General features: G+C 42.1%; 1 protein-coding gene across 5 annotated transcripts in view; it reads right to left on the reverse strand.

The window, feature by feature from the left end:
- FSTL4 (follistatin like 4) overlaps window positions 1–12,272 on the reverse strand; it is a 208,679-nt gene that overhangs the window by 141,523 nt on the left and 54,884 nt on the right. For 4 of the 5 annotated variants that reach the window (XM_036391608.2, XM_036391604.2, XM_036391605.2 and 1 more), the window contains exon 4: window positions 262–510. The exons of the other annotated variant lie outside the window; for it this stretch is intronic. In XM_036391608.2, coding sequence (XP_036247501.1) covers window positions 262–510 — 249 coding nt within the window. The remainder of the gene's footprint in view (window positions 1–261; window positions 511–12,272) is intronic. 5 annotated transcript variants of the gene reach the window in all.

Raw genomic sequence — 12,272 nt, forward strand, 5'->3', positions numbered from 1 at the left:
AGCAGCACAACTACAGCGCACACAATGCATACAGTAATGTTAATTATTTACCAGTTCCCAGTATGATTACATTTTGCATGGCAATGGCACTCAGGGGCTTAATAGCTGCATAAAACATTGCGTATGTTCTCTGCTGTCCTGGAATAAATCATCCCTGAAAAATTCAGCTCTTAGAAATAAAACACAGCATTCAGCCATTTACCAGGATTACGACGTGCGATGAAAGCCCTACAGAAGTATTTATTTTCAACAAGGCCCTACCTTTGAAGAAACAGTCCTTGCTGTGGATAATGTAGATCTTCTTCCTCTGCAGGCACGAGGCTCGATGCAGCTGGCAGTGATTTTCGTAGAACCTGCCGTCGGATCCACAGACGGGCATGTAGGTGGCCTTGCAGTCCTCCACACACCGGCACTCGGGCTGCTGCGTGTCCCCGCTGAGCACGCACCGGCTGCCCCGGCCACAGAGCCTCCTCTCGCAGGGCGCCCGCTGCCCCTCCTGCCCCTGCAGCACTGGGGACAGCAGAAAAAGCCACCATGAGCCACACTGGCCTCGACAGCCCGCACAGCTGCTGCAGCAGCACAGCCCTGACGGGAGCAGCAAAGGTGCTGGAGGTACAAAGGGCTCCCCTTTGAACAGCAGCAGCTTGAAGAGCGCTCAGATCTGCACTCCCAGACCTCCAGCTTTCCCTTACCACAACAGTGAGCGTGTGCTCAAAGTGCTGCCTTGGAAAGCGATGGACGCATAACCCTTTGTTCTGTTAGCTCTTCACAAAACTAGAGCCTAGAATAAAGCCCAGTGAGAGCATTTCAGTGCCCACACTTTGACCATGAGTTACATTCAGAAAGCAATTCCGAAACCCTGCGCTACTCCAGCTCACAAAACTCAGCAAAGTGCCCCAAATGTCAGCACTCAGCTCCTGGGAACATTCAGAGTCCAGCTCTCGCCCTGGGAACCAGAAGCTCCCACTCAGAGGCAGAATATCCTCCAGGCTAAAATTCACACAGGTTTCAAGAAAAGCTCAGACAAACAACTGTTGAGAGCTTTTGAAAAAATAATCCCAAAGACAGACTGCTACTGAAAGGAATGTTACTATCACTGAAGGGAGTGAAATGGGGAAACACCAGTCATTGTTAAAGGGACCATCAGTATCTACTCCTACACTCTGAGTAATGACATATAGTGAAAAATAACTTTCTACTACTGTTAAGAATTCACTGGATATGATATTCTGAATATTACTGTGGTCTTTGATATTATTAAAAGGGCTGCCCTTGTGCTATAAGATTTTCTGCTTATGAAGTTTCCTCACTTAAAGGCTTACAGAGAACATGACTAAAATTCACAGAGGACAAGACACTTCCAAACAAGACACTACTCAGAGCAGTAATTAGCATTACACTCAATGAACAGATTTTCAGGAAATTACATCATTCTATGCTAATTGGAGTTTACCAAGTTGAGCAAAGGGGAATTGCAAAGGCACAATTATACCAGGATCAAGCCTTTCCTTGTGCAAAAACCCACTGCCAGCCTTGCACAGCCTTCCAACGGTCAGACTCTGGCTGCCCCAGAGCCAGGGACTCAGTCTGGACCAGCAAGATGGTTTGGAAGCAAATCCCCTTTCTCTACATTTACCATGTGCAGGTTTGGCTCTTGGAAAGGTCTGGGTGTGTGTCAGCTCTCAGAGGATGTTCAAGTGCAAGCACTACTCCAGATGTGCTGCAGCACCCAGTGGAACACACCCTGCAGCAACTGGGATGCCACAACATCTTCTAAAGTACACCCAGGGCTCTTCCCTTCAAAGATTTTTCCAGCAGCCAAACAGTTCAGCATAGGAGCACAAACCAGATCTCATCCAGCCCCTTATCACATGTAAAAGAGATGTGAGAAGCATCAGCACCAGCTACTTCAGTCTCATTTTATCATGTTAAATTCCCTACTAACATCAACACAGCCCCTGCCTGCCCAGCATTTGATGCCAATGCAAAATGTCCCAGTGTTGAAGCTCCATTTCATCTACTTGTGGTCAAGGGGTTAAAAGCATTTGCAGAGAGACAAGCAAGAGTTTCTAACAAAAAACCCATTTTTCCTGGTCCCCATTAAGCCTTTGTTTTTATCACAGTAAATCTGAAAGGGAAAAAAGTCTGTTATTGGAGGATTACCTATTTGACTCAATAACTCATTAAAATTCCTCCAACTTGGCAAGCTAAGAAATATTGACTTTTCCTGACTTGTAATAAACTAGAAGGTCAAAGCATCTCTGAGCAGTGCAGAAAGTAGAGCTCATGGAAGGAGTATCTGACTATTCTTTACTTACTTCACTAATTGTTCCAGAATTTTTGCAAATTATCCTCAGAAATGCAAATTTTGTGACCTCAGGGAGACCTCACTGTAAAGGTCCTATTATCTATCAGTGCCTTCTGTAAATCAGAGCAGCCCAAAGGATGACGACTTGAGGAGGCTCTGGCCCAGCATCCTCTTCCTCCTCTCAGTGGCAGGACCTGCATCAGTACAGGCATTTGCCTTTTCCATCACAATGTTCCTTAAAAAACACTGTTTTGGAGACTGTGGTTGATATTAAAGTTATTTAAAAATCAAGATTCAGCAGCTATTATTGTTTATATAAATGTAATTCAGGTACAACTACAGCAAAGACCTTCAGGGGCTGCCTTGATCACTAAAAATTGATCCCTCAGAGCTTGCACCAGCCAAGGACTGTGTTACGCATCTCACTGAAGGTCATTGCTGCCTCCTCATTCAAGGTACTGCTCTGATTTAATGCACCAGGTCACATCTGAGTAGGTGACAGCTGCACCCTGCCCTGAGAGCAGCAAAAATGCTCCTAAGAGCCTCAAGTAATTCTGGTATTTTGATTTTTAATATTAAATTGGCATAACTGAAGACAAACATTTTATTAGAATGGGATTTTACAGTTTTTTAATGATACATCAAAGATTTGTAAAAAAACAGCCTATAAAAATATAAAATACTTAATTTTTCCTCCATCTATCCCAGTTACTATGGAAAAATCCCAGAAACCCTGATTATATTTATGCCTTATTCATTTTGTTCAGAGTTTAATTTACTCTGTGTTCCCAGATGGACAACTCCTGGTTAAACAGCTTAGTTTGGAAAGGGGATAAAAAATATACCCCACAAACAGCCAGAAAGGAAATATTCAAGTATTCTGGAATCCTGATGTGCTTCTCCTTGTCCAAGTCCACTCTGAAATCCCTGTGTCTGCAGGCAGAGTGCTAACATCAGTTATCTTTGCCAGAACCTCGTAATGTTGACAGCAGCTCTTTAATTCAATTATTATTTGCATAATCCTTTGAAGAACTAAAGCTCCCCACAATCTCACTCAGCTGCACAAATGGACCCCCTGGCCAGCAAGGACAGCAACAGGGTGTGGAACAGAACAGAGCAAATGGAGAGGAAAGGAAGTGTTTGACTGTTGTCTTTATCCAAGTAACTAATTTATCTGGAGCAGCACCATGAACCATGGAAAGAGACTTTCCTTGATTGCATCAAGGTGGATTCCACAGGCAGGACACTGGAGTGCAGCTCACAGTTGTGAAACATGCCTTCCACTGCTTTTTTGGGAACTATTAGAAGTGACTGAACTCCTCACTCTTACAAAGATTATTAAAAACAGAAATGGGAAAGGTAATCAAGTGAAACTACCACGAACTGCACAATAAGCCCCACTGTACTGCATGGAGAAGGCATCATTTATTCAATTTATTAGTTGCAAAGAAAGTAATTTACATAGGTAAAAAGTCTATCATCTTGCAAAACAAGCCACTCTTCAACACTAATTAATGATGCTCACCATGGCCAGAGTCTGAGGCCTTACACTGCACTAAGGACAGAAGGATGGACAGAGGAAGCCCAGTCTCATACACCCATGAACACACCTGACTTCTGAAATTAGATCCTGGTTGCCCCTGAGAAATTTGGAATTCCAGTGGAAAACTTACAAGAGCTTGGTGCAGGCATAAAATAACTGAGCTCAGGAACTTCATAGGCTCAGGCTGCTTGCATCTCAAAGCAAGACTTTAATGAGGAAATTAAGATGTTCCTGCCACATTAGAGAATGCACATCCTCTAACTGTGCATTAATCCTTAAAGACAGGGACCTCATCTACCTTTTGCACACCACTAAATGTGTTACAGATCAGACTAAGGCACACAGGCTTCTTTTTCTTCTCTCTCAAATACAATCCTATTCCTTACTGCCTCAAAATTCCCAAAGGAAGGCTGGGTTCAGGACAAGCAGTGGTTTCACTTAGGACCAACAAGACAAAACCATTGCAGAAAGCAAACCCAAAAACCAAACAGCTCCATCATATCACTGCTCATAGAAAGTGGCTTATACACAGCAGAAATGTAAATTATTACATTTATATGTTAAAAGGAAGTTTGCCCTCAAGTAACAGTGAGCTCCAGCAGGCAGCTGGGTATCCAGGTTTATTGCTGAAGGAAGAAGTTTAGACATTACATCAGAGCTAGGGCTAAAACTAGAAACTTTAATTATGTATTACTGAAACTGAAAGCTTCTATACCAAGTCCTTCCAAGGCAATGATGCACCTTGCAAATGTTATATTAAAATAAAAAAAATCCAACCCTCTATGACAGTGATACACACAGATGTATAGTTCAAGTGTGTATTTACATACATCCATTCACAGACAGATTATACACAACCACACACTTCCCATGCACTTCCTTTTCCACAACTCATTTTTGCTGGGACACAAAGTCAGATGCTGCAGCACAGCTTCCTAAACCTTCCTTACCCAGCACATCTTAAGTAGATTCTTGAGTAACTCGTGGTTGGAATCAACCAAAGTTGAGCTACATATGGAGACTGGGCTATGATCAGCAAGCAAATTGTGTGCTACACATGTCCTTACTGCCACAATACAATAAGAAAGGAAACAAAGCAGGAATTTCATAACAGTCTCCATTATGAGAGTTTTCTAAGAGTTCCTGGTTTTTCATTGTGTGCCTGACATGAGAGCAGAGAGGCAGAGAAGCTGTGGTAAATCACCTGGGCAAGGCAACAGCAACTTCATTGTCTCTGTTACCAACCTAATGTTGCTATAATTATTTATTTTTATAAAGCAAAAAATGGTGACTTGTCCTGGACAATAACACAGAGAATGAGATGTTTTTCAAGCATATGATCTGCTATAGGTACAAACTATTTTCTTTCAAGATCCATGAGACAACTCTGTGGGTTTGTGCACATTGAGCAGGACGGAGAGGGACACAACAGCCTTGGAAGAGGAGGACAGAAAAACAGAAAATCAATAATTTTCACCAGTTTAGATGGTCTACATGAAACAAAAGGCAGGATAAAATGGACTGCCACCTCAGAACAAAAGATAGCAAGAATTCCCAGATAGTCATGTTATTTCAGGAGGATTCACAGACTTTAAAAAACAAAACTGACCCAAAAGGAAAGGAAAATAGACTCTGGAAGGAAGGGTTGTGACAGATAGTTGCACCAAGGACACCAGAATGAAGGGAACTGCTGAATCTGCATCTGCAGTTTAATACCAAATAAAAACAAATTGTAATTCTCAACAGAAGCTCAATAACATCAAGCAGTTACCCTGCAAATAACACCAAGGAAGCACTCAACACTATAGAAAAATGTTCTGTATCAATTTTTTACATCTGAAAATGGGAATTAATGTTACTTTCTGTATCTGTCAGAACTCTGCAAACCATTGGAGGTCATACCATGAAAAAGGCATTTGAAAATCAGAAGTAACTATGCTATTCTTAGTGTGATTAGCCTAATTTTGTCCCATTTCAAATCCATCTAACCACTGTGAGATCAAAAGCTTAATCAAATATTATTTTTGGATAGTATTGTGGTCTGTGAGGGTACTAACAGCAAAAAAGAGACAAAAGACACAGAGATGAAAAGACCCAAACTATGTAAAGCATATACAGAGATTACTGAGGAAGAAACACCAACACAGGTATGAGACCATATATATTTAGACCCTTGCCGTGAAACTTCACTGTGCACAATTTTCCTTATTGTTCTCTTCTCAAAAGAGCTGATGAAAAGGCAATTAATAAAATTGCTCTTTATTAAATATTTGTCTAAATTTATCTTTGATAGGTACTGCATGCTGAAGGCAATTTCATTACAATACTCCTGTGCAGCAAGTATAGACACAAAGGTAAAATTGTGCAGTTCCCATTGGCATCACACCTCTCCTTGCATTTGTGAGCTGCTTAGCAGGTCCCCACAACCAGCTGGACAAGAGACAGCACAATGCTAGCAGAAGATTAATATATTTCCTGCATTGGTCAGCAGGATTAAATGTTTGGGGCCAGGCTGGACATTGTTTGATGCAACCTGGTCTAGTGGAAGGTGTACCTGGCCACAGCACAGGAGCTGGAAAAAAGATGAGCTTTTAAGTCCCTTCCAACCCAGTCCATTTAATGATTCTGTGATTAAATTCAATGTTTCCTTGGGTACCCCTATTTCCAGTGCTGTGAGAAACTGAGTGAAGCATAGTAGCAACGTGCATATGCACATGCGCACACACGTGTATTTTATCTGACTGTGGTTTTAATTTTCTCAGTATTCCACACCCCCAAAAAAAAAAAGGCTGAAAATTTCAGTCACAGATCTGGAGGGAACAGATCAGATTAATACTTTGGTTCCTTTGGAAAAGCTCCATATCAGAAGACTAGATTCTTCTGAAGGAAGGCAATGAAATTCCTATGGGTCGCTGCTCAAACTCAGTCTTGCTGCCTTTAATCTTGCTCATGAATCTTTTGTCTGTCCTGTTTCTTCACTCCTACTCTCAGTACAAGCCTGGCTCCCCCTTCCTTGTTTTCAGTGGGCTTTTATCCTTTGTGTCATGAAATTCTTGTGGCAGAGACCAGGGGGAGGTTACAATCCAATAATAAAATAACTACAGATGACTTGCCTGTTTTCATGTTGACTGCTCCAATTGCATTACCAGTGGAGCTCCTGCAGGGAAGCTGAACAGCCTGGGTCTTTCCCAGCTGTTAACCCTTAAATCTGTCCATGGATGTTGCCTTTGGCTTGCTCTCTGCTCCCCTCTGCCCCTGGACACACAGCCCAGGGCTCTTCCCCACACAGCACTCACACCTCCCCTGGCTCCTCCACCATCACCAGGAACCCAGAGACCTTTGCACAGCTGCCCCCAAAGCTCTTTGGAACCAGGCAGAGATCTCCCACTTCTGCCTATTTTTCAATATCTAATCCTAAAATTTTCACAATTTTACCCTCATTTGGAACATTTCTACTTGGTGGAGGGTGAAATCAAAAAACCAAGTGTACTGGGACATGCTGCAGTGGCAGAGAACATGCTTGACCATCACAACACCTATGTAAATTGCAATCTTACCAATTTTTCAAGACCAAAAGACACCCCGTTTCCATCTGAGGAGCATTCTTCAGTCTCACAGAAATCTCTTCTTTTTCTATTTTTTGACTCATTACTTTGCAATAAGACCATTTATCAGAAAATAAATCAAATTGTTTACTGCATGCCTATTTTCCCCTTACATATGCACAAATGCAATGTTATTTCAGCTTGGATAGAAAGACTTTTCCAGTTCTCTATTTATTTTCTCATTCAGACATCAGTTTATAAAGCTCATTGAAGCCAAAGAAGAGAAGCAGAAAGACATTTCATCATTCTAGTAACAAAAAAACCCCAACATTATTCTGATTATTTATTTTTAATTAGAAACGGAATAGATAAGCTTTTATAATTAATACCCATTCAGTTTCCTTATTACATTACTCTTGAATTCAGCTCTATGTAAATTAACAAATCATCTGACTCGCACCAAACTGTTTAAATGCTGCCGGAGGAGGTTTCATCATGACAGGTTAGAATCCTCCATTAGTGTCACCACAGTGTCAGCACTTCCAGAAGCATTTAATTTTCTTTTCTTTAAGAGGTGCATGTCACACACTTCAACCTTACAAATGAAGTCATATTCTTGATAAACTTCTTTAAAGCTTTGCTTAAAGACAACCCAAAAGTCTTTAAGAGGTAGAAACAGCAGATTAGAACTAAACGATGGATGTCAGCAGGGGGTACAAGCTAAATATACAGTAATTAAATCACAGGATCACAGAATGGCTTGAGTTGGAACAGACCTTAAAAGGTATCTCATTCTAACCTCCTGCCATGGCCAGGGACACCTTCCACTATCCCAGGCTGCTCCAAGCCCTATCCAACCTGGCCTTGAACACTGCCAGGGATGGAGCAGCCACAGCTTCTCTGGGCACCCTGTGCCAGGCCTTAGCCCACTCACAGGGAAGAATTTTTTCCTAATATCTAATCTAAATCTGCCCTCCTTGCTTGATCCCCTGGAGATAAGGAAGACCATGCATACTATGAAGGGGGAAAAAATCTTTAGGATGATAATATCAAAGAACAACTCAGCTCAATCTATTGAGAAAATGAATCTATAGAGTCTTTTCCTGTCCCTTCCTTCTCCTCCCCCTTGGTCCCAAGCAGATTAATTTACAAGGGTAAAAGCTTCCAGATGGAATCTATCAATAGTTGCATCTATGTACAACTTGCAATGCTTCTGTCATTTACTACTACACATAAAGGAAGGCAGAGAGCTCTGTGTGACAATTAGGGACTGGATTCATTTTGTGAGTCTGTTTCTGAGAACTGATGCTTTTCTACAAAAGTTAACATTTGCTGGAAATAAAAGGGGAAAAAATATTAAAGCTATTAAGTTGTAATGGGATTTGTGTTAGTGCAGGTGTTTTGTGTTTGGGTGGTTTTTTCTCCTGGGTAAAGCCAAACTTGTATTTGACTCAGACATTTTTCTTGATTGAGGAGCAGCCTTAGCAAGAGGATTAGTGTCCTTCCTGCATCACACCTAAATCAGCATAAACCTCCAGCCTGAAACTGTTGAGGCTGCACAGTGTCTTTTCACATTTTTTGCCCCAAGACATCTCATTTATGTTTTCCCAACGAGATGCCTTAGAGCCTCATAGATTATGAGTTCAGGAGTGTTACCACACAGCACAAGTGTGAAGCAGGAGCCAAACAGGTCCATTATGGGGAGAATTACAATCCCACAAATACTGAAGGTGTGTTATATCTGCACTGGAATATAGAACAAAGGATATCTTATAAAATAGTTTTCCTAGAATCGTAGAATGGTTTGGGTTGAAAGGGACCTTAAAGATCATCTTATTTCAACCCCCCTGCTGTGGGCAGGGACATCTTCCACCAGACCAGGCTGCTCCAAGCCCATTCCAGCCTGGCTTTGAACACTGCCAGGGATGTGCAAGGCAGACATTGCTGGCAGCTTGTGCAGGACTGCATCCCACCTTGGGACTGCCTTTAATAATTAGCAAGAGCAGGATGTGTCTTTAAAATGTTCTCTACATACATTATGAATTGCTCATCTGTTAAGGCTCAGAAAAACTCAGGAACAAAGCACATTTAAATGATAGCAAATCCAAACAAACCAAACATCTTCCAACGGGACAGTCCTGAAGACAAATGTACAGATTGCACTGGGACTGCAGATAACCCTGAGATTAACCCAGTTCTGCTCAGCAGCTCAAAGGTTGGGCTCAGCTCATTGCTCAAACCAAGCCATGGAGCACAAGCTGCACTCAGGTGTGTGCACGACCAGGAGGAGCAAGTTGCTTTTAATTGCAATGTTACCAACATATATTAAAAATGTACAAGCATCCCCCCAAATTCCTGACTCCAGATGTGCCCCAGCAGCTGCCCTTGCTCTAGCACAAGAGACTGCAGCACCCCAAGCTTTAATTCAGTGCTGGTCAGTGGGAGTGAGCAGGAAATGCTCCAGCAGCTTGAAACCAGACTGAAACATCTCCACAGCCCAACACCAATCAATAGCAATTTGCACTCCCTTTCCCATTCTCTGTTATCCTTAATGAACTCCTTTCCACGACTAAGGAATAAGGAGAAACACTATTTTTAAAAGCAACTGCATGCAGCTCTTCTGCACCTAGTGCTAATTTTGTAATTCTCCACTTGTTTAATTTTCTATTTATGGTCTAAGGCAGGACATCTGTATTTTGTGGACACACCATTTTGTTTACCTCCATCTGAACCCAATGGAAACCTTCATCTCATGATGAACAAAGCCCTTGAGTCTGTCAGCAAGTGCCTGTCAGACCTAACAGCCATTGTTAATATCCAGAATTTTGAGGTTCTGTCCCCAGGGCAAACCTATTTCTCAGCCCCTCCCTGAGGATTTTGATTTTGCATCAATTATGGAAATCACTCTGACTGTGATTAAAGATTTATCTCCTCTGAATAATGACATTTCAAGATCGCTTCCTAGTCTTGAGGTAAATAACCCCAGTACTTTTCCCTGTGCTGTTCTACAAAGGGGGACAGCAGAATTAATGTCATTTCTCCTGCATTACAAACCTTTTACTCTCTCTGTATTTGTTCTGTGCTGAAGGAAGCATTTTAAAGTGCATTTACCTGATGGAAGAGTTATTGGCTACTGAAACTCCTGAAAGGATAACACAGTAAGATGGAAAAAAAAAAACCTACTAAAAAGCTAGTTTGAAAGTGAAAAGCCTTTAAACTTCATATAATGTTAAAACTGGCTCTGAAGGTACCAGTGCAGAAATGGAGCATTAGCACCAAAATGCTGAGATTAGCTGCTTTTCGTTTTGATTGTGAGGAGTAGAATGTATCACTGGTTTCTCAGGTTGAGACTCACTATCTAAAAATAAAAATTCAGAAGAGATAAAAAATAGACAAAAATCCATAACTAATTAAGGGTTTCTGCAGTGGTGGTATTTTTGTTTCAGATGGTTTTAGTTTAATCTGAATTTTCTTTATTTGTAAGGCTGGGCATCTGGTTTGGGAAATTGCCCAGGAGAGCAGAGGCCCTTCCTTCACCCCCACAATGAGCTTTTTCCCCTCCATGGCATCAATGCTGGTCCACAACCACACAAGAGTCCATCCAGGATTTATCCTGCTGCCAAACAAAGACAGCAGCCTGCATTCAGGGTGTGGGAGCCCTCCTCAGTCACCCACACCAGGAAAGTGTGGAGAGAGCTAGATCTGAAAGGGTGGTTATAAAATAAGAGTACATGTATTCACTCCCTTCCCTTTGAAAGTGCTCTGTACACGGAATAGAAACAAGCAACAACTGATAAAATCAACTGAACACTGTTTCCCTTTGAATACAAAGGCACCAAATGAAAACAAGAGGGTCACATTTAATAGCAGAAGAGAAAAAGCTTGAGATAAAAAGCTGGAATAAGCAGCAATCATCAGTCATCAACATCAGAGCATATTGGGCAAAGGCAGCATTATGGGGCTTTTTTATTCTTTTAAGAAAGGGAACAGAACAAAAGGCATTTTGATGCAGGGCACGTTGTGGGGCTGATCCACACGGATACAGCACAACTACAGCGAGAGGAGGACGAGGAGAGCTCAAAGCAGTGGGTACATGTGCACACAGCTGAGATAAACACCATGAAAGCCCCAGAAAGCCAGTGGCACCAATTTAAAGCAGAGACATGAGATGCCCAGCATGAGCCAAGAACAGGTAGGCACCATATTTTGGATAGGAGACTGGAATTGGGCTTTTACAAGCTCATTCCCTGATGCCTTAGAAAACTGAAGTAAATCTCACTGTAAAAAGGGGGGACGATTCAAGAAACTCCCTGGTCTGTCACCCCAGCCTCTGTCATTGCCACTTGTCCATTTGGATCAGCACACAGAGCTCTTGGGCAGGTTGGAGGGAACAAGGGAATGATGAAACAGATCAAAAGAAAGAAAAGAGGCAGCATTTCCACCAATCTTTTTGGATGCCTGACCAGAAAGGAAAAAAGGAAAAAAGCAGTGAGAGTCACTATATTTGACTCTGCAGGAGTAAAGGAAATAAATAAATAAATACAAACAGTAAATAGGAACATCCTGTGGCAAGGACACAACTCTTTTCCATAAGCACATGGAGATCAAGCGATGAATTATCAGCAGAGAGGCAGCTGGTACTGCCCTTTGACAACGCACCCAGGTCCCCCCATTCTGCAGACCCCATCCAGGACCCACCAATGCCTCCCCACCAGCCTGGTGTGCTGCAATATTCTGTAGCACAGCAATGCAGGAGCCTAAAGCTTGCAAAGGAAATACACGAGCAGCACAACAGGGATGACTGCAAATGCCGGGGGGGAAAAAGTTCACTTCCAAAAACATTTGCTTTAGAGACAGAAATTGTGTTTGATCCCCT

This window comes from Molothrus ater, chromosome 15 (assembly GCF_012460135.2).
Source record: "Molothrus ater isolate BHLD 08-10-18 breed brown headed cowbird chromosome 15, BPBGC_Mater_1.1, whole genome shotgun sequence".
NCBI lineage: Eukaryota > Metazoa > Chordata > Aves > Passeriformes > Icteridae > Molothrus > Molothrus ater.